Source organism: Triturus cristatus, chromosome 2_1 (assembly GCF_964204655.1).
Source record: "Triturus cristatus chromosome 2_1, aTriCri1.1, whole genome shotgun sequence".
NCBI lineage: Eukaryota > Metazoa > Chordata > Amphibia > Caudata > Salamandridae > Triturus > Triturus cristatus.
In genome coordinates this window covers 184,907,682-184,934,731 of record NC_140581.1, presented here as the reverse complement: position 1 = coordinate 184,934,731, position 27,050 = coordinate 184,907,682, and the positions used below count along the sequence as shown (strand labels likewise).

Genomic DNA, 27,050 nt, shown 5'->3' with positions numbered 1-27,050 from the left:
CAGTTCAGACATGGCCATATGCAAATCAGTCTGACCCTGTGCCTAATGGGAACAGTCCAGCCCGAACTGCCAAGCCACGCCTTCCCTGGACCAGAAACAAGCTTCCTAGGACCGGTTTCTGGCATTTCAGCCATCTTCAGCCAGGCTTGCTTGAATCCAGTGGCAAAGTGAGCAAGGGACTCACGTCTGAGCATACCCTGCCAACTTATGGCGAACAAAGCAGTACAAAAGGGGGTGGTGATGGACGGAGCATCAGAACCAATCAAACACTCACACCCAGGCAACAGATCTGGGTTTGATCCATCACCATTCTTTAGCCCACTCTGCCACCCCAGTTCAGACATGGCCATATGCAAATCAGTCTGATCCTGTGCCTAATGGGAACAGTCCAGCCCGAACTGCCAAGCCATGCCTTCCCTGGACCAGAAACAAGCTTCCTAGGACCGGTTTCTGGCATTTCAGCCGTTTTAGCCAGGCTTGCTTGAATCCAGTGGCAAAGTGAGCAAGGGACTCACGTCTGAGCATACCCTGCCAACGTTTGTTGTAACGCTGTTCTTGGGCCCCGGCAGAATTTTCTTTCAGAGAAAGCAGTAGTTTTCCATTGAAGATGCAGGACACAAATGAATGGCCTGCTCCATGCCCACTAACAGCAGACCTACCACTAAACAAGATTCCCAGTCCTTGCCAGCATAGCTAAATGGGAACAGTGACCGCACTCAATATCTGTTCTCTCACCGCATGCAGCAGAACATTAACTGGCAGACCACTGAACCATCCCACAGCTAATTACGTCAACTGAATATTTCATGACTATTTTTAATTATACTTCATTCATAATTTTTTAATGCACTTTACAAATGATACACTATGTTTAGCTGTCTAATCTGCAAAAAAAGACAGTGTAAAGATTTCAGATCGTATTAATGCAATTCTTTTCAAACTTACAAAAAATGTCTTCACCTCCCAGTACAGAGGCTCTCAACAAATGCCACAACCACTTGTGTTTAAGGGTGATCAACTTAAATTCCTATAATAAGAAACAAATATCTTAGATACAGAAAGGCTGGGGCATTCGCCAATCAGACTCGGTCATGGCATTTCCCTTTTTGATAAAGGGAGCAATAAAGAAAATAGTCACATGTACCTGTCCACATACATACACACTTTATTATCAGCAACATTCTGTTCTGTAGAGATTGTGGCAAAATCACTCAATGGTCTTTTTTTTCCTGATACATTCCCAACGTGGTTTTAGTGGGCAATTCATCGTCTGCTATCTCTTCTCTTCGTTTTCTTTCCATCTTTCGAACCCTATTTTCACCCTAGGGCTTGTATAGTACACAACATTTTGTGAATTCTTTGCATTAAGCGATATGTTGTATTACAAGACACGAGTGTCTCTCTCTCACTGAATTAACTTCTAGGACCCTCCAAATTGCTCCATTAACTGGAGTCAATATTGGCTCCTAAATTCCTACACTATTTACATTGTTCTGGACAACGCCAATGAAACATGCTCCAGTCTATTTTGGTATCTGGCAAGAGCCGAGGGGCTTGGCTGTGAGAAGACGGGGTGAGGGAAGGTGAATTGATGACACAGGCATAAACCAGAACACGTTCTGCATCAAGGAACGCCCATGCGACCATTTGTCCTGGGCCTTGTTCTGGCTCTCAACGCGTATGCCTTTGATTCATGTTACTTTATAACTTTAGCAGCCCTCGTCAATAGATGTGTTAGCAATATGAGATATGCAGCAGAATATTATTCATCTCTCTCCATTCAATCTCTATAACCTATTTGCAAATTAAAAAATTATCAGCTCAACTGCCTTGCAGGTGGAGCTTTTCACTGAAACAAACTACGCAATATAAGCTACAACAAATGTATCCAACTGTGTTGAGTCTATTTCGACGTCGCAGGTCTGATCTGGCCTACATTTTGTCCGAAAATGTGAATTCTTAGTTGTCTGAAGTTTGAGGGCAAAACTTTACCAATATCTAATCATTTAACCAGTTTTCAACAAAAAGAAGTTGCTGAGCTATGATGAATAGAATAGTTGGGGGACGTTTAAGGGCACATCAGAAGTGTTTCTATTGGGGGCGGGGAGGTTGCCATGAATGTGATTAGAACTCTGGACGGGTTGTGGATCAGATGGAGGTGACTTTGCAGGGCTCTTCTGAATGGGGTCAGAGTTGGGTAGGCCTTTGCGCAGCTCGGTGGCTGGAACAGTTGGCTAGGACTGTGTGGCTCTCGGGAAGTCTGTATAGTTAGGAGCAGCTGAGTGAGTGAATTGGGGAGGGCATCACACATGGGCTCTCCCTTGTAGAACATATTTGCCAAGCTATTATTTTTTCACGAACGTCAGAAGTTATTTAAGAGAAACTGGAGACAGTATTCAGTTGAAATTATGAGAACAAAAATATACGTGCGCCAACCCGTGGAATCCTCTCACCTCGAGGTGTGAGATTCCAACAGATAATAACACAACCAACCAAAATGATAGCCCATTAAGACTATATTTGATTAATAATGGCGCAGACAATGTCTGTGTCATACAGCAGGCAGGGGTTACATGCCAAATGGAGGGCAATAAATAATCAACATTAAAAGTAGGTCAGCTGCCTGTATGCAAAATTGATCTAAGTGACAATCAAATATATGTCATAGTTAGCTATGATCAGAGCCACTACAGCCAGTACAATTTTTTTCTGGCCTGCCGCCTTTAAACATCTTGAATCCTGGAATGTAAACACGTGTATCAAAGAAGGATACCCACCAAATGAAAATGTCCTCACAGAACATTATCCTTCAACCAAGTGAAACAACGGGTCTTCTGGCACAGACTAGCCTAACAAGGTGTACGTCCAAATAACTGCCGAGACCTCATCCGCTATCAAAAGCAATCATCCAAAAGGTAAACGGACGCCAAAATACGCAGAATTTGTGTACTTAAGTGTTCAGTCCACGGCAGCCCTCCCAAAAGAGCTCTGAACTATTAATGAGTCCGTAAGGACTACAAGGATGTTTTGTTGTGTGATGCCAGCAGGAGAAAACCAAAGCCTAAGAGAAAATGAGAAGGGAGAAGACTGAATAGCAGTACTATTGCCAAAACATTCAGTAAATCTAACAGTGATAAACTGATACTAAAAGATCTTGGCTATAACTACATGAGGTATTGCCTTACTAAATGTGGCACTTGAGTCCCAACTGGTTTACCCATTTGCCTATTCTGATCTTGCTCGTTCTTCTTCCCAAATATAATGCATAATCCAACACAAATCCTAAAAAGTGGGGAAAGTGGAAAAATAGGCAGGAGCTTGAAAATCTATGAGAAGAAACGTGTTGAGGCTTTGCTGATGTGATGGTGGCATTCTCATGTCCTCAGCTCAAGTGAATGTATGAAGGCTTGAACACAGCTTTGCAAAAACTGCAGCCGGTAGAAAGACCTAAGCATTATGCAAAGAAGGGATGTCCCCAAATGACAGTGCATCTATTATGAAACAAAGCAGTTAATTAATTGAATGAAGCACAGTTAAAGGCTTGTCCACGGTCTCTTCCAAAAGCCCAAGTGATGGAATAAAACAGGATAACGAGAAAATGGCTTCTTTTATCAGTAAAGGAAAGAAACTCATTGAAAATCCCTTCACTAGATGGGAATGGGGAGCAAACGTGATACAGAATTCTGACAAAATATTTTTCATTGTTGTTTGTAAAGATTGTGAATATGAGAGTGACGTAAAGTCCCTAAGGTCCAACTCCATATTGTGCAGGCCCCGAATCCAATTTGGTCTATGGAGGTCGCAATTTTCATTAGCTTATACAATGGACATCACCATAGTTTGATTCATGCAGAATCATTGTCAGGTCTGCCTTTTAACACACGTCGCCATTCCTTATCTTTCGAGAAATTGTGATAGAGTCAAATCGTTCGATTGGTGACATAAATACATCTAATGTGACATTAGTCTGGGACAAATGTCTCCTCCTCATGTCAAGGTTTACTAAGAACACATACAGACACATAACCAAAATAATGTAGTCTAAATTGATGTCCTAAAGCCTAATAAGTTCATAAAATAACGCCAGGGGCGCATACCTTGATGCACATAAACTATGTCAGATATTCCTAAGCTTATGTCAAAAATTCAAATTTCTGAAATGATTCAGGATATAAGGACTGCCACTTGAGGAGAGGTTCTTTGCCCAGATTATCATCCAAGATTCTGCCACAGACGGTCTCACCTGCTGCTAGCACACTTCGAGGATGCTACATCTCACCTGAAGCGGATAAGCCACGTCCCAGAGGAAGAACGTCTTACCGCTACTGCAGTGGGTGTTTGCCCTTCGCGGGGAACGTGTCTTCACACCTACGCTGATAAAGACAGCATTTGCTGCCAACAAGGTATCCAGTGCGTCTCTTCTCCCTAAGAAGCTCTAAACTGCAAGTTGCTCTGCCTTTCATGTTCTCATAGTATAGCACATAAAAGTAGGCAACAGGGTGTTAGGTTCTAGCTAACATTTTAATGACATTCTAACAATGCTAGGAAATTTCCTTTTATTCTCGTTGTTGATAAAGTGTCTTGTAGCTGTTTTTATAATATTATGTGTAGTTGTTTTAAATGTGCTGAGAAACAGTGTGTTCATCCTTCTTAGTACAGTGCGTGAAACTGTAAATAACAAAATAAGGTTTGTTGCTGTTTCCACAGTGCGTCTGATCCCTTTACGGGATTCTTAGTAACACAAAAGCAATACCTCTGTATAAATTACACATTGAGTAGTGTTTGTGGGGCTACAATAACTTGACATCCACATTCATCGCTGGTGTATTGAACCAAGCTCACCTGTGGGTGGGAAAGCACCCCTTGTAGAGTTACGCCAAAGTCGTAACTTTCGCAACAAGAGAAATGTCTTACCATCTGAAGCTTCAATATTACAGTTGGTCACAAGCCCAACTGCAAAAACAGATATGGATCTTGAGACTCTAATGTACCAACAAAATTATGGAGCATAAACAAAAAGTGACATCTAGAATGAACACATTAAATTAAAAAAATAATTTATGAATACATCAGGTCACGACGAAGGATTTGTCATGTTAGTTGGGAACGTTGAAATGCAGACTCCAAAAGCATAAAAGAAAAACTACACCAAGTAGATCTCTAAATAGATGTTAATTATACAAATGGTTTCATGTTCTTAGCTCTACATAAACATATGTTTGAGACATAGCATTTGCAACAACAGGCTTCACCATCTCTTGGAAAATAAATAATTCTTACTTCAGTTCACCTAAATATATACCAATGTAAGAGCACATGAAATAGACCATGTAAGAGGGTCCCAGGGGGTTCTGCCCATCCACGAGAGAGGTGGCATTAATTATGTTGCACAATAGTGTAGTCCCTATCATGACCCTCAGCTCTGCAAAGGATCTTTCATGGCCAGTTCTTTTGATGTATAGGTAAAATTACACTCTGACCGGTGTCTTCCTCTAGTTTGGAAGCAGAAACACTACAGGGACCAAATATCTGCAAAGTTTATCACTGTATCTGACTTACTCAAGCTCTTGTGAATATCTGCGTGGGGGAGATGATGCATTCAAAGTATGAAGGGATATGTCAATCCTCAACCAAAGCCCTTCTACTGTACATGTTAGATGCAAGATGTTGTGCTGCTTTTCTTTGAAAGCACCGAATGGACTCCAGAACCTATCTCATTCACTGAACTGTGGTGTATGAGACGCATAGGCTGGTTCAATAGGAAAATCACCCAGGTTAGGAGTTTGAGTCGCAAAGAAACATTGTGATGGCGGACAAACGTTCATGAGACTGATGTCTCAACCAGTATGATAAAACCACCTTGAAACAATTCAGTTTGTGATGCGTGAGCAACATGAACAATTGCTATTATTATTCTGCCCTAATGCATAAACAATTCAAAAATCAATGGATAATGAATGATGTGCCTCAACTCCTAGGAGATTTAGAACCAACTCACTACATGATTCTTGAATGGCCCAGGCAGATGGATGTGTTGCCTGTATATTTGGAATTATTGTGTATTAATATATTGCAGACACGTAGAAGTCGAGTATATGTTGGCTTTTCCTAACAAAATGTGCAGAATTACCAAACTGTCAAAATTATGCATGAAAGCATTTCGGAAATCGTGGATATTTCATTAAAAATCCTTTTTCCTGCCCCTGGAAAATATGTTTTGATAGGAAGACTTCCTTTCAGTCACACTAGAGGTGAAAATCTTAATAGTTATGCATTTCCCACACCAGCTATATCTGACTCATGAAGAATAACAGATAAAGATTGGAAAATATTTCAAATGTCGTAAATTACTCTAAGTTACGACTCTGCAGGTATATGTCCCATTTCAACTGTCCGCTCCTTTGGAAATACCCACTACCCTAACCCAATCCTTAGTGTTACTTAAGTGTGAAAACATCTGCACTCTGGCCTTATTACCTGACAGAATATAAAGGAATTATTTACTCCTGCTACGCTTTGAACTTGGGGTCCTCCGCTTAGCATACCAAACCAATTTCCAACATTCAAGGCAACCACTTAGGTGTCAATCCAGCAGACTAACTTACCCCTGCCTGTCACCAATGTCAACGTGATCTTGAGGTTAGGTCTCTCTGAAGTTTAGTGACAAGTCCATTGCCTCTCTCTCTCTATCCACTTAGAGAAGCCACACCCCATTGTGAGTTGGAGAGCAGAGCTAAATGAAAGATTAAGCTCACATCTATAATATTTCCGAGCATATATTAAGCATAAAGGCCACTGAGAAAGGGATGACTGTCAATGAGTTCTGGACCAAAATAGGGCAATAGTTAAAAAGGATCCTAAATCTCTAGTCCATGATTCCTTGGGGATTAGGGGGGTGTGGGGGGGGGGGGGGACGACAGGTGTGATAGAAAGCGATGAGCTTCCTATAGTTAACAACTAGAACCAATACAGCTTTATTGATGGGCCTTAAACAGATACAGCTGAAATACACATTAATGTTACTCACTACCTGAGTGATGGCGCAAAGTGGTAAGTTACTGTTACCAAGTAGAATTTAGCACGGATATTGTGGTAGTTTTATCAAGTTAGATTTAAAGAGCATCCCAAACGCAATCAAGAGACAGACCAGTGGCAGCACTTCCATCCTCAGCAACTCTGCCATTTCTTAATACTGTCTTAGACTTCATTGGACAGACACTACTAAGGGCTTGGCGACTGAAGGAGTAATGCACCAGGTACCAAGAAAGGTCATCAAATCATGACTAATTTCCAGGAGAGTTCGGTGAAGTGCTGTCACGCTTTGGCATTCTTCGGGCAGGAACATTTCAGAAACAAGCCACTTCAAAGCATGCTAAAATAAGATTATAAATATTTATCTTCAGGGGGACAAACCAATGTTAGTATGCACGGGACATTCATTATAATAGCAAAGATGCCGGTCTATCTCCAAAAAAATATAACATTGAAGATTTTCTATTCAACACTGGACTCAGCCAGCACACAATACATTCATACAATGCTTTAGATTACTGACCAGAAACAAAGTCAAACGTGAAAGGGAACGAACAAATATATCTATGTGTGTGTGTCACCTCCACAGGCAACCTGATCTCACTCTAGGTGCAAATAGCCATTTAGGAGAAGGCACTTTGACTTGGCAAGACCGTGTGCAGAAAGCTCCATGGTTTCACACACCTGTCTGCTGTACTTCTAGTGAACTTTTCAAACAAAGTAGAAAGGTTTACAGAGCATGACCGCGCATGCTGATGTGAAATGCACCTTTTTTACGGAGACATAAGCAATTAGGTTTCGATTGGCAAGGCTCTTGGCGCCAAAAGGAACTTAGTTACATAACTTCACCTTCTTTAGTCCCCCGAGCCAACGTCCGCGCTATGCACCCAACATCGCATATTTATCTTTGCGCGTTAAAGAGTCCGTTGTCGGTCTCATCCAAACCAAACTCCCCCCTCCCCCTTCACCTGTGTGTGAATTCGTTTTGTCGCTCTAGGTTTCCTCTGGGGGTGTGTCCTTAGTGCGAGCGGCCCTCTGTGTACACTTCATGCTGTGCCTCGGCGGCAGAACAAAGGTATGCTCGGTAATACAAACACAATAAGGTTACGAAAACAAACGAAATATCGGCCTAGAGGGCTGGTTCCTCCCGATTTGAAAACGTTAAGGCCCGCGCCTCCTTTTAAAATTTGGCGCTGTGACATGTCCAAGTGTGTACTTATGAGAGGCCAAAGAGAGAGGGGATTATTAATGTTATTGCACTGTGACCCTTCCCGCCGCTTACAGTTAAAAAGTGACATCTGAGTTACGATAATATAAATTCATACGCTTAATGAAATGAAGCGGCATGAGGGCGGGGGGCTAGGTGATACACCAAACAGTGAATACGAGGCCTCAAAATGTTATCCAATTCCTGCGGTTTATTTTAACTTAAACGATTACTTAAATGGATCTGCAAAAGACCACAAACATACCTTTGCCCTAAACATTACAGGAATGTTGAATTCATGCGAATTCATGCCGGGCCTCCAAAATCCAGGATGACGTCCTGCGCAGAGCATGCCGTCATTTCCGGTTCGTTGCTAACGTGTCGTCATCACTGTGAGCCTCTCTCTCTCTTTACTTTAGCGTCTACGTGACGTTAGTAATGACTGGCGTCAGTCAGGCTCTAACGGTTGTAAGTCTTTGGAAAAAGTGTAATAATATATAATTCAGGGGTATTGTGTTCGCTCCCTTCATTGCAGGCCTGCTGCACGGAGGACTCGTTTAGCAAGGGAATAACACCTTTCGCTAGCTCGGTTTCATGCTACAAGCCTCCCCCGCTACGGACTCGGTACGGTGTTGTGCAGCAGACCGTGGTGCTTTATTTAGTCTTTGCCATTTATGTCAAAAACTGAAGCCATTTATTTTAACGTTCTCTCACAAGGCTGACACAATGATCAATTAATGACGTGTGGCGTGTCGACCTGTTTTTTTTTTGTGCGTGGGGGGGGAGGGGGTATTTTGTGAATAAGGATAGACGGTTTGTTGTGGGGATAAAAGTAATAAACCACGTGGAATTAGACGTCTGGACGCCCACTTTTCCTACAATCCTCGTCGTCTATGTTTTAACAGTGAGTAGTCAAATCTTTGTTTTCTTCCCTTCTCCTCTATAATATTAAACCCACCGTCTCTTTAAAGAGAATACTACAATTACAGCCAAGTATATACGTAAGAAACGTACTGATTACAGCGGAGAGGGCCGATGGTCGACCTCCAGCGCTTATACTGCAATACTGACTTTTCCCGGAATCCCAATTCCTGAGAAACACCATCCCGGGACAGAAGTTTTCAATTAGTATAATTTCCCTCAGCTAAAGAGCATTGTTGGCTGTGTTGCTTCTAAAGTGGCTTTACCCGGCTAAACGAGGGCCCGAGCCCACCCATTCATTAGCTCATCATCCTATGGGAATTTTGTTCAATGCAATTTTCCTTTCTTCCTGTTTACACAAAAAGAACAGTGCAAATAAAAAAAATCGAAGCCCGTGCAAGGATCTAATCTAAAGTCTTGTCATGTCTCTTTCACACCAGACCCATTTTGACATGGGCGACCAGTCAATTATGAGTGTCTGGTGTGGAACGTGTCCTCTTTTGTACCCCCAAAAGACATCTGCTCTGTGTTTTCTCCTGCCGGTTGGGCACTGGAAGCCGGCACAATGGAGAGAAAACAATGCCAGCCTTGGCTTTTCACTCGCTTTCCATGCCTCTTTATTCCTGCTTTTATGAGCCCAACAATGGCACTGCTGGAAGTGTGTGTTGCTGCACAAGCAATGGTTTAAATGAGAACAGTGGTGGCGCTTGTGTGTGTGGGGGGGATCACTGCGTACCCCTTCTGAACATATACTCAAGCATGCTCCTGGTGGATAAAGGGAGGAGGGAGCGAGTATCTCCACATTTTCCAGTATATGTTCACTGTTCAGTTCCTTGCCTCAACCCCCAGCAGAGGTCACGCCATCGCCTCCCACAATGGTCCTTCAAGCTGTCAGTTTCTGGATTGTCTTATTGTAGTACTGTGTGATGTGTGGCGTCAGGGGGTTCCAATGGTTGGCGTGCAGCTCGATGACCTCCAGGAGGAGGGACCTTGTCAGCATGGACTCCGATGGACACAGCATCTTGTCGCGTGCTACCGCCAACAACTCTGTCATCATATCCGGCAGCTGCTCCTCCAACAGACGGCCTGTGCTCTGCAGCTGCCAAGAGAGGAAGGTCAGAAGTCGTGTGTTAAAGTTCAAGTCAGCAGACAGACATTTTGCACATCTCTAAATAAAAAAATAAACTTGTCTTTTTCAAGCAGGTGGAATAACAGATTTTGGGGGGGGGGGTAAATAAATGGATGCTTCAACCAGTCACGGGACCCAGCAACATTTTTTAATAAGTTCGTAACTTCTGAACTAGGATTCATTATTGTACTAAAGGAACTTTAGAAGAGACTTGAAATATGTTTGTGTAATAATGTGTAAGACATTTTGTATGTTTCTACACCAAAAGAAATGGGGAATTGCCTAAGCCCTAAGCATACTTTGCCCTTTACCCCTTGTTTCTACTAATATTTTTTGGGGAAAATGTAACCTATACCTTAGGTTTTGTAATATACTTTGGGTCCAACTCAAAAACATCTCAAATTTAAGCTAGCTGTCTTTTACCTTAATGCAAAGTTGTTTAATATACGTCCAGTAGATTGGAACTATGCCGCTTTCAAGATCTCGGTAAGGTAAATTTGCTTGAAATTAATCTAAAAATAAATAACTTACATAGCCACTGGTTATCTGGAAATTAGTCATGGATCCACTACTCTTGGACCTACATAGAATATCCGCGGCTTAATGTGATAGACGTGTGAAAGCAGATATGGAGATGGCCTCAAGCATCCCTGAGATGCTCACTTCGTCTTCAATATGTTCCTCACTATTGTGACTCTAAATTGCAAAGGACTTTGGGTACCTCTAGCTAGATTTGCACTACTGCAAATATTTGCAAATAAGGTAAACTTATCTGGGGTAAATCCATTAAGAGGCATCTCCTTATTTACTAAATAACAATCTTTGTGAATTAAGTCTTTTAGTCTTATGATGTTGGTCACTGTTAGTTTTAGGGCCTGGCTTAGCAGCACACCTGTCAACAAAGTTGCGGGATCAACAGATAAATAGCTTCAAGAAGCAATGCTGAAAGAAGAGGGGCTTTGGCTCCTCTCAAATGTTGACTGCCTTGAGTAGAGATTTTGATTGGGCATCAATTATGTAACTCCGCTGAAAAAGGGGACTTGTAGTGCATTTTCTGCCCTGGAGAAACGCTTGAACTCATTACAGCACAACTCAGTTGGTATGACAGCAAGCCACTGAGTATGGCTATGCGCCTGATATGTTTATTATTAAGAGTAATTACAAAGGCAGTATGGCTCTCATATTTATTGTGAAAAGTTTATGTTAAAGCCAATAGGCCTTCAAGGCTGGATTGCCATTACACTGTGTTAATGTTTGCTGACAGGCATTTTGCTACATGGAACCTCGCAAAATATCATCGTAGGCAGGGGCTTTGGTGCTGGTTACCCCTTGTGACAAACCTCAGGTTAGAAGATTTGTAATTTGAGAATGCTTGTTTTAAGAAGAGTTGTATATTGTTTTGCTAGCTGTCATTTTGCACTTATTTGTACTTTTATGACCTTATTTCTGATGGTTGCCTTGTGGGAAAGTGGTTTGCAATCTTGGAACGGTACTGCCCACAGCGGATCATTGTTTCGCAGTTCCAAGATGGTCAGCATGTTCTGAAACACTATGTTGGCCACCTTGGACCAGTAGAGCAGTGTTACACTATACACTTAAGCATTTGAAGATGGCCTACCAGTGTAACGTTTACTGAGCAGTGATCTTGGAATGGTATTGTGCATAGTGTATCATTGTTTTTTCTCTCTGCGATGGCCAACACATTGCTTCTAAATGCTGCAGCCACAATGGAACTTTAAAACAATGACACACCATGTACAATGTCATTACAAGATGGACACCCACTACTATGTTTATTTTTTTATATTGCAAACATGTGCCCACCAATTTAAGTGGCAGCATGTTTTCTTTTTTTTTTTATTCTTTTATCTTAACTTCCATATGCTTGTTGAGTTTGTGTGCCTTTCTTTTATTGTGGATTGGTAAATGGATACATGCAAGAATGAGTCAGTATGTGGATGAATAGATGTGTAAGTGCAATGATCCGTGACAGAAAGCACGCATGTTGACCTACTGAGTGCCTAAACTAGTCAGTCACTTATGAGACACGTTCTGTTATAAGCCAGACTGACTGACATTGCCAATGTGTGTTATGGCTTGTTATAGAATCTTTCAGTGCTTTTGACCTTTAATGTTTATCAGTGCAGTGACCATCCTCTGTCGATAATTCTAGCGACACAAGGCCATAATGCTAGGGAGGAGCCAAACTGATTAAATGGTACTGTCCTAAACCATCAACAAAAAAGAGTAAACGCATGAATGAAGGTCCCTTTCATCCATGAGAACATTTCAGACGCACAGACATGTCTGTCACAAATGTTGACACGTGGTAGTAAACCTTATTCTTTCATGAGGAATAATAGCTCAAAAGGTCGTCGTCATTAGATATTAGAGGCAAAAACAGATGCTTTTATAACAGATACTCTTGCTACGAGCTGTAAGCCATTCACAATGCACTTCTGCTTTAATTTATAAAGTAATCACATAGGCTCTGGGTGATACGAGACCACTTGTGTAACAAATACTGTGTTGGGAGTGGCAGGAGTTTCAAGTGCAAAGACTCCTCTTTATTTGATTTCAATAATAGTTCATTCAAAAACTGCTATTGGTATGGAGGTTATATAGTACATTTAGGAAGGATGAGCAAAACGGGCACCATGGAAACTAAAAGAGCAATGAAAGGATAACTAACAGAGCCTGTAGAGAGGAGCTTAAGAAAAGATTGTACAGTTTTTAGTCTTGGCCTAATGAATGCTAAAGATTTTGGATATATAAGGTGAAAGGTCCAGGGTGTTCTGTGTAGAATTAGTAGTCTGTGATAGGCGTAGTAATAGAGACATGCAGGTGTCGAGCATGATGGAGTTCAGCAGTTGTGCCAAGGTATGGTATTTGTTGTTGTCATTGATGGTGCTGACTGTTTTTTTAAACGAATGACACTTATCACATGTTTGAGAAATCCTTTGGGGAGATATGAATGAGAAACTCTGGTGCGAGTGTGCCATTTTAGGTTTTGTGAGTATAAGCATTGACAAAAAATATATATTTTGGTTGGATGTGCTAAAACAGCAATGATAGCACATTACAGTGTGTCAAATGAGCGGGAGCCAGCAGGAGTGAATAGAGAGGCCAGCTGTAAGGTAGTGCCTCATGCAGTTCGTAGAGGTGGGAGGATGCAGATGAACAGCCAGTAGCATTAGATTAGAGAGAACTATTCCACTGGCTAAGAAGTGATTGACAATCTCTCAAGGCAACCACTGAAAGAGGCTGGTCAAAGAATGCCTATGGCTCAAAGAGGCATACACAAAGTCCACTCTTTGTACATTGTAACCATTTGGTCAGTTTGACAACTGTGCTGTCTAAATCCTGATCCAAAAAAGAAGCCATGTTTTAATCGAGACTTTAGTAGCAATGCATGCTATATACACGCCTATGTACGGAGTACTCCTACATTTACAGACTGACTAAAACATTATACTGTAAACGGTTAAGTGGATCTCATTTCTTTCAAGACCCTCCACAAAAATGTATAGCACGGGACCCATGTATGTCTGGAAGGAAATGTAAATGCAGCTTAATGAAAATGTTTAAGTGCTGAGCAGATAAATAATTTGTGTAGCAGACTTTTCTCATCTACTTTGTTGCAAAATGTCAATAGAAAACCATACACTGGATTTGGAAACAGGAAAATAAGAACATATAAAACTGTCACAATTATGAAAAAAACCTGGTGAAGTTAATTCACGCAGACACAGCATAGCTAAGACTTCTAGCGTGTTTTTATATGACAACAATGTTTTCATTGCTGGGCTTTCTTTTATCAAATCAGTGCATTCTGGGAACAATAGTCTCTATTGGTATCAAATGAACAAAGTGCACTAACACACTTGATTACTTAAATCCAGGTTTCAATATGCACATAGAGTGATGTGGCAAGGCAATTCTCATTATGTCATAGAACAAATGAGATGTTATGCAGGTTTTGATTTACGGTACTGGAAATGAAGGACTATACCACAAGTAACAAGGATTGAAAGCATACACAGACGGGAAACAGTCGGAACAACGCAGGCAGAGCCATGAGGGTTCAACAACGCAATCGCTACCATGCTTGTAGGTACCACGCATTTGCCTTAACCCCGCATGTGTGTGTTTAAGGCAGTGCGCAGTGGGCGGGGGTGGGGGGGGGGGGCAGGGTAGTTTTCCGGACTTGAGGACCTTTTTGGGACTCGAGAGGGGTGTTAGGGTAGTTTTTAGTGCTGGGGGGTCGGGGTATTTTTTTAAATTAGGGGTTAAGGTTTTAGGTCTCAGGGCAGTGGAAGGGGTTGGGGTAGTTTTAGCAACAGTGCGGGGTGGGGGGGTAGGGGTAGTGTATGTTAAGGAGCAGGGTTTTAGCCTCGGAGGGGAATGGGTAGTTTTCAGGGAAGGTTTTGGGCCTCGGGCGTGGGGCAGGTAGGGGGTTCGCAATTTAGGGGAGGGGGGGGTCGGGGTAGTGGCGACCTTAGCCACACATACCCCCTTACCATTCATGCCTTTACCACAAAATGTGCGGTTAAGACGCATTCGTGGTTTGGGCTGCATGGTAGAGGCACGCGTGGTTTAGCCATCCATGCCACTATCATACATCCTACACCGACTGCACCTGCAGGTGGCAATTCCAAAGAGGACATACGTTGTATAGGCATGGGAACTTAAGTATTCCATCCAAAAATAGTTTCTTCAAGTTTAGGCCAAGTACTGAAGGTGTGTTGGCACTCTACAACTGTCTCCATCCCAAATTTGATTTTACCAATAGCATGGCTAAAGTATAAGTGGATATGAAGCTTTCATTAAATAAGCATCAACTATACATTTACCCACCCAGCATCCCCATTCGTCCATCCATCCGTGTTACATTATTTTAACTCTTTCTTTCAAAGTTCACATCTGCCAATGTTTTGGTCATGCAGCACGAGTACCTATATGCATTTTGTATGCAGTGGCATGAGCGTGTGTCTGTTTAAAAAAAACATTTTATTGTCTTTTATACATGTCATTATACACGTGGATCCAGCATTACAACATATTGCTTTGGGCATGTGCCTTTGTCACAGCTTACTGTCATTTTGGCTGCAAAACTTTACCATGAAATCAGCATCATTTAACGTACAAAGCTACTAATTTTTCCACTCTAGTCATGTACCATCAAATTCCCTCACCCCCAACTTTCCCAACTCCCCCCACACCCCTGCGCTGCTGTCAACTAGGGTATTGCACTACCTTCCTCTGAGTTTGGCTATGGGCAGATATCTGAAGCATCGGTGGTGCTTACGACTGCCCAACCCTTCATGTGTATCTTAGTCATTGGGCACTTCTCTCTCTGGATGCTCGTCCAACCCCTCGACCTGATCCCGGTGCTCCTGTGCCGAGATAGTCCTATGGGGGTATTGGGTTCAGATCCCTGGCCCATATTTCTCATGTCCTCCACCAGCGCCTCCCAGGCATGCTCCCTCTCAGCTCTACCTATACCCCTTCTCGCTACCTTCGCAGCTGGCCTCGTTTCCATCTATGGATACTGTGGCCAGCTGGTGCTTTCCATTTGCTGGTTATTTCCCGCTTCGCCAGTATGAAGGCTGGGTCTTGAAATTTAGCAGTAACCTTAGTCTTAGCTGAGTGAGAAAACCCATTTAGTAATACATGTTCTGGTGTGCACGGCACTATTCGCCCTGTTAATCTTGTTATTGCTCTTGTCACTTCCTGCCAGTAATTCGCTAACCGGGGACAGCTCCATATCATGTGTATGAAATTAGCTCCCTTTTCTCAGCATCTCGGGCATTCCGCATCCTCCCTGTGGAAGAAGCGATGGATTCTGTCCGGTGTGATGTGTGCCCTTTGTACTGTATAAAAGCTAATCAGCCTAAATCTCGCATTGCGAGAGACTTTAGTGGCCCTTTGTAGCATGTTTTCCCAATCTTTGTCCTCTAGGGTTCTACCCAGGTCAGTCGCCCATTTGGTCTGGAGTCCCTCCAGCGGTTGTGTAGAGTCGCGTCTGATGGCCCTGTATAGGCAAGTAATAGCCTTTATTGTACCCCTTGCCAGGCCTATGTATTCACACGTAGAGTGAGTCGGTGGTGCAGTCGTTCCCACCCCCCAATGTCTGCGCATTGCCCACATGATGCCCCGAAGAGCACGAAGTGCCCCTGCGGGATATCCTATTCTGTGCGGAATGCGTCAAAGGTGAGTAATTCCCAGTCTCTGTATAGGTCTCCAATTTTGGTAACCCCTGCTTGTGCCTATTCCTCTATCTGCCTCCACTGTCCCCTGTGTGGAAGTGCCTCGAGCAGTGAGAGCGACAGCTCCGTTGAGTATGGGCGTTTTGTCTTCATCTTTTGCAGACATCAACCCCAGCAACGCCTTATCACCTTGTGCTCATTGGCACGGACATGCTGCGGTTTAATGGTGTGCATCAGGGTGCCAAGCACTACTGCCCTCTCCGGGGTGTAGGGAGGCCTCCTTCCTTCCGAGTCCAGGCTACTTGCCACCCACTGTGTGAACCTCTGCAGCTGCCCCGCTACGTAGTATGTCTCCATCTCTGGAACCGCCAGGCCCCCCCTCTAGGTGTGCCCTCGTTAGCGTGGATAGGGCCACCCTCTGTATGCTTGCACCCCATATAAAAGCTGAGAGGCAGGAGTCCAGCTCTCGAAACCATGCAGCCAGTATTCACACTGGTAGGGTGGTAAAGAAGTACAGCAGCCTGGGGAGAGCCACCATCTTCAGCAAGGACACCCTCCCTGCCACGGACAGAGGCAATCCCTCTGAAAAGGCCATATTTCCCCTCAGGGAACTTAAAGCTCCCCTCACATTCCCCTCCTGCACGTCTGATATGAAGTGAAAAATATTAAATCCCAGGTATCTGAAGCATCGAGGCTCCTACTGCAGCTCTCCTAGCCCTTCAGGAGGCGGAGTGTCCACCGGGAACAGCCGGGATTTCTGCCAATTCACGTGGAGTCCCGATAGTGCGCCAAACGCTCCCATCATGGTCTTAGCCCCCCTCAAGTCCCCGTCCGTATCTTTTAAAAAGAACAGGAGGTCGTCCGCGTACAGTGCTATATGATGTGTTTGTCCGCCTAACTGCAGCCCCCTGTATGCACTCCCTGACCGCGCCCTACACGCCAGGGGCTCTACGGCCAGGGCAAACAAGATGGGGGATAGGGGGCACCCCTGACGCCTTCCCTGCTCCACCCGGTACTGAGCGGAGATCGTGCGGCCATGAGCGTGTCTGTTAACATGGATGCCTTTATATATGTTTGTGTGCACTGGTGCCTGTATATGAATGAGTGCCTACATGTTTGTTGACTTGTGTACATGAATAGATGCAAGTCTTTTGGTCTGTGTGTTTGGGTGCCCATAGGTGTGTTGGTCTGTATGTGCACTGATGCCTATGGTGTGTTTTCACTGTCTGTATGCCCTTCCGTAGATTTGTGGCTATATGTTTGTTGTTTGTGACAGTATGCTTGTGTGCTTCTCTGTGTTGTCAATGTATAATTGTTGCCGGCATGTGTATTGGTGCATGTTCTTGGAGACCTATGTATATTTTGGTCAGTGTGAATGGCGTTTGTATGTTTGTTAGCCCTTGCACATAAATGCTTTTTTCTCTTTTTAGGTCTCGCCTACGCAGCGCACATGCGCTGCATAGGAGGCGACCTTTTGGAATCGATCAGCATTTTGGCCAAAAACGTGCAAGTTTTGCCTTGCTTTCTATTGTAACGCGTGCACGTTTGGTGTTTCCCTTGCAGGAGCTAGCTTTGGCGTCATCTGTTTGTAATTATGTTGAAAACAGATGGTGCCCCTGCTCGCTACCACAAGGGAAATGCTGTGTGTGTCTGGGATGCAGGCCGTGTCAGTTGCCTTTCAATTCGATGGCACGCCGCATCTCTACCCCCTTCTGCCGTTTTGGTCTTTGCCCCTCCCGTCCTGCGATTGGCTCTGTATATTTTTAGTGTTTTATTTTGTTTTGTGCTCTTCCGCACTATATTAACTTATATTTTCAGCTGGCTACAAGAGATATCACTAAATGGCAAGGGTTACCCTTTCCTCCTCTGATAGCTCCCTGGTAGCAGTAATACGATACAAAATCCAAAGCATTATATTTTATAGTGCACGGACACACTTGATTAGGACGAATGAGTATATGAGCCTGCAAACAGAAATTCATTTCAGTGTTTGAAGGGCCGATTAAGTTTCTTTTCTCAGCAAGAATCAAATGCCTTTAGAAACCAATACTTTGAATAAATATGTTACAACTGAGAACCCAGATACTATTCGGCCTCTGTCTGCTCTCCCATGTGCCCCCTTCGAGATTCTCCTCTCCTTCCGCATTCTGACAGCACCCTCCTACCCAATAGTCGTCCACCACTACCATGTCCACCGCCATGTCCACCGCCATGTCCACCGCCATGTCCACCGCCATGTCCACCGCCATGTCCACCGCCATGTCCACCGCCACATCCTCCACACGTCCTCCACCACCACCACCACCACGTCCTCCACCACCACCACCACCACGTCCTCCACCACCACGTCCTCCACCACCACCACCACGTCCTCCACCACCACCACCACCACTCCGTCCACCACCACCACTCCGTCCACCACCACCACTCCGTCCACCACCACCACTCCGTCCACCACCACCCCTCCACGTCCCCCCCACCACCAACTCCACGTCCCCCCCACCACCCCACCATGTCCACCACCACGACCACCACCACCACGTCCACCACCACCACATCCACCACCACCACCACATCCTCCACCACCACCACATCCTCCACCACCACCACCACATCCTCCACCACCACCACCACATCCACCACCACGTCCACCACCACCACCACGTCCACCACCACCACCACGTCCACCATCACCACCACGTCCACCATCACCACCACGTCCACCATCACCACCACATCCACCATCCCCACCACGTCCACCATCACCACCACATCCACCATCACCACCACGTCCACCACCCTGTCCACCACGTCCTCCACCACCATGTCCACCCCACGTCCACCCCCACCACGTCCACCCCCACCACCACGTTCACCACCACCACGTCCACCACCACGTTCACCACCACCACGTCCACCATGTCCACCACCACGTCCACCACCACCACCATGTCCACCACCACCACCACCACTTCGTCCACCACCACCATGTCGTCCACCACCACCACGTCCCCCACCACCACGTCCCCCACCACCACGTCCCCCACCACCACGTCCCCCACCACCACGTCCCCCACCACCACGTCCCCCACCACCACGTCGTCATCCACCACCACGTCCACCACCATGTCGTCCACCACCATGTCGTCCACCACCACCGCCACCATGTCGTCCACCACCACGTCCACCATCACCATGTCCACCATCACCACGTCCACCATCACCACGTCCACCACCACATCCTCCTTCACCACCGCCACGTCCTCCTCCACCACCGCCACGTCCTCCTCCACCACCGCCATGTCCTCCTCCACCACCGCCATGTCCTCCTCCACCACCGCCATGTCCTCCTCCACCACCGCCATGTCCTCCTCCACCACCACCACGTCATCCACCACCACCACCACGTCTTCCCTCCACCATCACCACGTCTTCCCTCCACCATCACCACGTCTTCCCTCCACCATCACCACGTCTTCCCTCCACCATCACCACGTCTTCCCTCCACCATCACCACGTCTTCCCTCCACCATCACCACGTCTTCCCTCCACCACCACCACCACGTCCACCACCACCACCTCCACCACGTCTTCCCTCCACCATCACCACGTCTTCCCTCCACCATCACCACGTCTTCCCTCCACCATCACCACGTCTTCCCTCCACCATCACCACGTCTTCCCTCCACCATCACCACGTCTTCCCTCCACCATCACCACATCTTCCCTCCACCACCACCACGTCTTCCCTCCACCACCACCACGTCTTCCCTCCACCACCACCACCACGTCCACTACCACCACCACGTCCACCACCACCACCACCACCTCCACCACCACCACCACCACCCGTGACAGGTAAAGTGTCACTGGAGGGCAGGGGTAATAGGAGTGTCAACCCCGGCTGTAAATGCGACTTTTAGGGATGCCTTGGGTGCAGGAAGACGGGAATAGGGGCTAGAAGTATTACACCAGACCCAAGATATATTTTGAAGAGGCGCAGTGTCACAGGGGCTCCTGTAAAAGCACTTGCAGCATCTCTACCTCACAGTGGCATACCTGCACGAGCCACTCACTCAAAACAAGCATTAGCATAGCCAATAGGTCTCGCCTTTGGGACCTTTTAAGTGTTTAGCCATGCAACACTTGATGTTGCTGCACCAAGGATATTGTGCTGGATACCTAAACACTTATAAGGGCCCAAAGGCTAGACCTATTGGCTATGCCAATGCTTGTTTTCTATATGCCAGCATGCCTGCCTACATCTATTACAATTAACCTTAAGGTGAGGCCACTGTTTCAGTGGCCATCAACACTTCACTCCTTTCGTCTTCAGAGGGACTCAAGCATAAACATTATTAATCAAAGAAACAAAAAAGCTTGTGTCAGTAAAGCCAAGTGAGCGATTGGACCAAAATGGTAAAACGGCTGCAATGTGACCATGGAGGAATAAAAGCCTGAAAAGGTGCATAGACTTGCACTGCTCTGGAAATCATTAGTGCTAAGTGTTACTGGATGAATGACTATTATTTTAATTAATTTACTGGGGATTTTAGGGTGTAACGTTAGGATTTCAGGAAGAAAGCACTTACTATGATCAATTTCAGTTCAAAATAATATAAATGAAAACATGAATCCGAGAGAAGGCGTTATCTGTCGAAGATGCAAAAACAGAAAGTCGTGGAGGTAGAAATTGGACACAATCTCAAGAGATATGATCCAGAAAATATAGTATTTTGGAATTTTGTTATATACAAGCTGAATTTATTAGCGCAGAGTGACCTTTTGGCTGTAGATTCACAAATCCTAATTCACAAAATCAAGATCTCTGGGATTTAATTCCCCAAAATAGAATATAATATAGTGAAAAGGACACTACTATGGCTACATGAAGTTTAGGATGGGCCACGGAGGAGGAGGTGTGACCAAGGGAGAGGGGCTGATCAATAGATGTAACCGCTTCAGACGCAAGTTTGTGGTTCACAAACATTCTGCATTAGTTCCTACCCTCGAAACACACACAAACCCACTCTTGCAAAAGATAGTCGTAAAGTGTGCTTTCATGGTGAGACTATGAAGAGAAAACTCCTAAATTTTATGGAGGCGCAGGGGAAAGTTTTCTGCATAAAGGTAATATTTTTCTGACGTAAAACAATTTTCTGGAAAGGTTTTCTGTTCTAATGCACACATCTGATAAATAGGTCAGTTGCACTAGGCCCTTCCATCGTCCTTTCAATACTGTGCTAACCAGCAAAAACAGAGAATCATGATAAGGCAGAAATAATTTTGAGGTTGAAAGAATGGAACTTCAAGGGGGCTGAGCTTTCAGACATCAACTCTGTGTAGTGAGATCACCTAGTCTTGAAGGAAGAGCCAAGTCCTCAACCTTTTCTTAAACAAGGCGGTAGCTGCTACAGAGTTTTTCTCCCACTGGAGTTTATTTCACACCACTGGTCCGAGGTAAGAGAAGGTCCTTCCGCTCATTCTCATGCAATGGATCTTAGGGATCCTTCCCAGAAAGCAGAGGGCTGACTGCAAGTTTCTGGAGGGGGCTTGGAAACTAAATCTGGCACTAAGATAGCCTGCACCTGAATGGCGCAGTGCTCTATGGACTAGGACTAACGTTTTGAAGGGAATTTTCTTCTTTATCGGAAGTCAGTGAAGAGCACACAGGTGTGAAGACGTGTTCTTGGGGGCAGGCTAAGTAAAATGCTGGCTGCTGTATTTTGGACCACTTGAAGCTTGTTCAGTAGATAGTCCAGAAGTCCCAGATATAGGGCATTGCCTTAGCCATGCCTTGATGTTATGAGTGCCTGGATGACCCCCTTTTTGCAGACTGGGAGAGAAAGCATAAAAAAAGTTTTTAGTATCCTCAGAAGCCTAAAACATGACTCGATCACCGACATAATCCGTGGCTGAAAAGATAGAGAATTGTCAAATTTAATTCCAGAGTTCTTGACTGTTCCTCCCTGCGGTATGGGGCGTCTTTGGGCCACACTCTGCTAATCTAGAGGATTGGGGCCGAAGAATAGTATGTCGGTCTTATCTGCGTTTCATTTTAATTGATGTGAGGTCATCCAGTGAAAGACCGGTTTTAATGGACTCTCTCGTAATCTCCTATCCCTTCCCACAAGTGAACAGCAGCTGGGTGTCGTCAGCGTATGTAATAACCTTAGCACCCAGGGCCTCTGCCAACTGTGCTAAAGGGGTAAGGTACGCATTAAACAATGTAGTGCTCAGGGCCGACCCCTGCGGCACTCCCACTGTCAGATCGTATGCCCGGGAAGAGTATGGGGTAACCTACACTTCCTGCCCTGTGTCCTTCAAAAAGGAAGCTAGCCAATTAAAAACAATCCACCTATTCCGATGGAGTGGAGGCGTGCTAGAGGCATATAATGAGGGACAGAATCGAAGGTCACGTCCAAGGTACCTCTAATGTGTTCGGTAACTTCAATCAATGCTGTCTTTGTACTGAAGTATGGCATGAAGCCAGACTGCCTGGGATGGAGCAGCCCATTACTTTCGAGATAATGAGACAGATGCTGATGAACAAATTTCCCAGTACCTTGGACAATGCTGACAGTAGAGAGATTGGCCTGTAGTTTGATTGCTCTGTAGGGTCCGCTGCAGGCTTTTTTAGGAGTAGAACTTTAGCCAGCTTCCATGACACATGGACTGTTGCTGAAGAAAATGACGCATTGAGCACTCTATTAATTAGTGGATTAGGCTACACCTTTCGCTGATAGATTTAGAGGCGATCCTGATTTGAGGGAACGTATGGCTGTCAATGATTCTTCCAAAAGAATAGGCTGAAAATGTAAAAGTGAAGCCATAGTAGGAGTGACCGAGCTAGAGCACTCTGCTCCGACTGGATCATAGACGTTAAGTTGGCTTGAAGAGCTGTGATCTTATTGCGAAAATAAGAGGCGAAGTTGTCGCGTCATTCTACAGTGGGTTGGTGCAGTCTAGTGCAGGTCTTAGGGGACAAAGTTTTTAACAACTCGGAAGATGTCCCTGGATTTATTGCCTGCCTCTATCCTCTCCTCAAAGTGTGCTTTTTTGCTGTCCTGACCACTGCATAGTATTTTATTAGGGCTGCCTTATAAATTACTTTGTCCTTGGCTGCGTAGTTTATTCGCCATTACCTCTCTAAAATGTTGTGGTGTTTCTTCAGAATCCTGAGATTATCCTTAAACCTGGGTTCAGAAGGATTTTTTTTCTGCAGGGTGTACATGAGGAGCCCGGCACTAGCTTATTGGGGATGTATTGAATCCAGCTGTCAATCGTGCTGGCGTCTTCCTCCACTAGACCAGAGAGAGAGAGGGGGTACTTTCTTCCAGAAAGTGAATACATTCCAAAGGTAGAATTTTATGAAATGCTCGCATGACTGATGGAATTTTATTAGTCATGGGGTGGGATTTTACTGATATAGGTCAACAAAACTTGATTAAATAATGATCTGTTCAGACTAGTGGTGTAGCCTAATATTTTTAAAAAATTGATCAAGCACAGTGCCTTCTTTATGTGTCGGGCTAAGCACATGTTGGGAGAGCTCTAAGGATTAATCTCATCTAACAGAATTTTCCTAGTGCCTCTTGGTTTGACTCCTCAATCTCAATTTCAATAACCCACATCCTAACTGCGTTTCCAGCTTGGAAAATGTTAACTTGTCTCCAGAACTCATTAAAAGCCTGCTGGAAACAGCCAAATATGGCTCTCATTTTGATCCATGCACGGCCAGAATTTCAGCATTACTTGCTAATCAGTTGGCCTCTGCTATATGCTCCTTGTTTAATTTATCAATAAACATGGGGAAGATCCTATTTGTCTAGAAAGCAGCGCAGGTCAAGCCCATTAAAAAAAAAGGCCAATCTTGCACCTTCAAATCTTGCTAACTATAGGCCCATCTCTCTGCTTCCACAACTGGGAAAATTGCTGGAAGGTCAAATTAACAAACAACTCTTGGTGTACCTGGAAGCCAATACGATCCTGGATCCATCCCCATCAGGTTTCTGATCTTCACACAGCATGGAGGCTACCTTAGTAGCAGTCACCGATCACATACGCTTAGCCCCGATGCGGAAATACCATCAATGCTCGTCCTGCTGGACGTATCCTCAGCGTTTGACACAGTGTCCCACTTGGGGTTACTCCAAAGACTGCACACAACTGGTATCTACAGGACAGCCCTACTATGGTTATCCGATTTTCTAAAAAATAGAACCCAAACCATCTCTCTGGGCTTTTTCAAATCCCGCACTATGTCAATTGACAAAGGCGTGCAGGGCAGGACTCCTGTTTAATATTCAACATCTATGTCGCCCCCTTGCCAAAACTGTCAAACCTTTCGGCTTTGAAATTCTGTATCTTATGCAGATGATACACAATTGTTCATCACATTTGACAAAGTTCTAGACAAATCAAAACAATGTTTTGCGACAGGTATGAAAGCACTTGCAGCCTAAATGTCTAATAACTGCCTTCAGTTGAATACGGATAGAAACGAGGTCATGCTGTTGGCAAAGCCAAGCATCTCTGGTCAGCAGACTGGTGGCCTGCAGAACTTGGCACCACACCGATTCCCAAAATGATAGCTAAGAACTGCAGTGTTTGTCTAGACCAGACTAACCATGAAAGAGCAGGTTCTGTCCACTGCTTCCATAGGATGCGCCTGCTAAACAAGGCCCTTCCCTTTTCTTCCTCTTTCGGCCAGGAAAACACTGGTTCAAGCGCTCATTGTAAGCAGATTAGACTACAGCAACTACCTACTCGCTTCTGCTAATGAGACTCTACTTTCAAAACGTCAAGTTGTACAAAACACAGCGGCCTGTTTCATTTGTAACATTTCCTCCAGGACGGCTTCCTCTCCTCTTCTGAAATCTCTGCCATGGCTGTCCACCAGAAAAAGAATGGTTTTCAAATCTGCTGCCTCACTCACAAGTCCCTAACAGGCAAAGGTCCCTGTACCTTACCTAGAAGCTGAAGCTCCATTGTCCAGTTAGGACTCTGAGATCCAGTGACAAAGCCGTGCTCACTATTCCATGTATCAAAGACTGGAGCAGAAGGCATGTCTTTTTCTCACCTGGCCCTCTTGTGCTAGAATAAACTGCCTTACTATATCCGGACATGTCCTGACCACTGCAAATTTAGAAAGATACTCAAAACAGTGCTTTTCTAACTGCGTTGCTCCTGAAGATGATCCTCTTCTGTGCGGTACGTGATAACAAAAACCTTAACATAAGGATGGCATGGTGTCTAACAGTCTGCCACCTCACCTCACTTATCCATATGCAAATTAAAGTCCCCCAATATTATAAAATATGCAAATCTTAAGGCCCAATGAGCAAGCGCATTGCCCACAGATTTAAGAAAGGAAACTGAATTGCCCGGGGGTTTGTAAATTAGTACCCTCACCACTGAATGGTGAGACATCACGGAGAAGCGGAAGCCCAAAACCTCTGCATCTTCCAATTCCTCAATAGAGATCGGTGTACATTCATACGTATGTTTAGATATAATGGCAACACCACCTCTTCATCCCCCTAGACGGTCTTTCCTGTTGGTTTTGTTGCCTCTAGGTATGGCCGTGGCAGGTTTGGATGATTTTGTAGTGAAGACTGGGTTTTTCCTGCACACATTGCTATGTTAGCATAAGCGTTTTAGAAGTTAAACGCCATCTTGCCACTTTGCCCCTTTTGCACACGATCCTACACGCAACTGTTATTATAAGTAAAACTCCTTGCTTGCTTTTTATTCATATGAGAACGGTCTGTTTATCACATCCCTAGACTTACACCACGACCTTAGTCTGAACACTGTGTGCAGAAGCCTTCAAGGTCAAATAACAATGTATGCTGTTGAATTCAGGTTGATCGGCCCACGCTCTAGACACAACAAGCACACATCTGCAAATATCTGAAACTCGGGTGCCTTTAATATTGCATTGCATGCATGATACTGGCACTAGGAGAAAACCTTTCCAGCTACAGAGAGCGTTGCTGATCCTGTGATGTGATTCACCTAAGCTGATCTTGGAGGTATGGGGGTCCCCATTCAAACCTAGAGAACATCTATTATTATAAAACTAGCTTCTAGCCAGGGGAGGGTGGTACACAAGGTGCTATAGGACCTGTTTCCACTATCATTATATGATTTCTCCCTTTGTGTTTTACAGAATTGTAACAATGCTGATTGTTTTATTTCTAATCATTTGCCTGCTTATGGTAGCCAAAATACTGCATTTTAGAGCACGTGTGTTAAAAATAAACATTTTAAACTTTTCCGTGTCTCTGATTACTCGTGTTGTGGACTTGTATGAGAATAAATATGAAAGAGTGTTCTTGATTCCCACCATTCCTGAGAGTACCCTAAGTCGCTTGTTCTGCATTGTCTAATCATTGGCAGCTTCGCTGTAGTACAGAGAACAAATGAGACACTAGTGCTAGTCGGATAGGGCTTCTTGGCACTGAGGTGAGTTTTTGGTACACCACAATTCACTGAGGTCCTGGTTTCCTGCGCATAGTTCTGTGCATGAGCAGAATCCCCGCAACAA

At 44.7% G+C, this 27,050-nt stretch overlaps 1 protein-coding gene across 5 annotated transcripts in view; it reads right to left on the bottom strand.

Moving 5' to 3' along the window:
• Positions 1-6,947: 6,947 nt before the first annotated feature.
• CTIF (cap binding complex dependent translation initiation factor) overlaps positions 6,948-27,050 on the bottom strand; it is a 1,024,851-nt gene continuing 1,004,748 nt past the window's right edge. For 4 of the 5 annotated variants that reach the window (XM_085629546.1, XM_085629566.1, XM_085629584.1 and 1 more), the window contains one exon: positions 8,450-10,259. In XM_085629546.1, coding sequence (XP_085485672.1) covers positions 10,044-10,259 — 216 coding nt within the window. In that variant the 3' untranslated portion in view covers positions 8,450-10,043. Of the gene's footprint in view, positions 10,260-27,050 lie in introns of all 5 variants that reach the window. The other variant, XM_085629575.1, reaches the window with a different exon arrangement.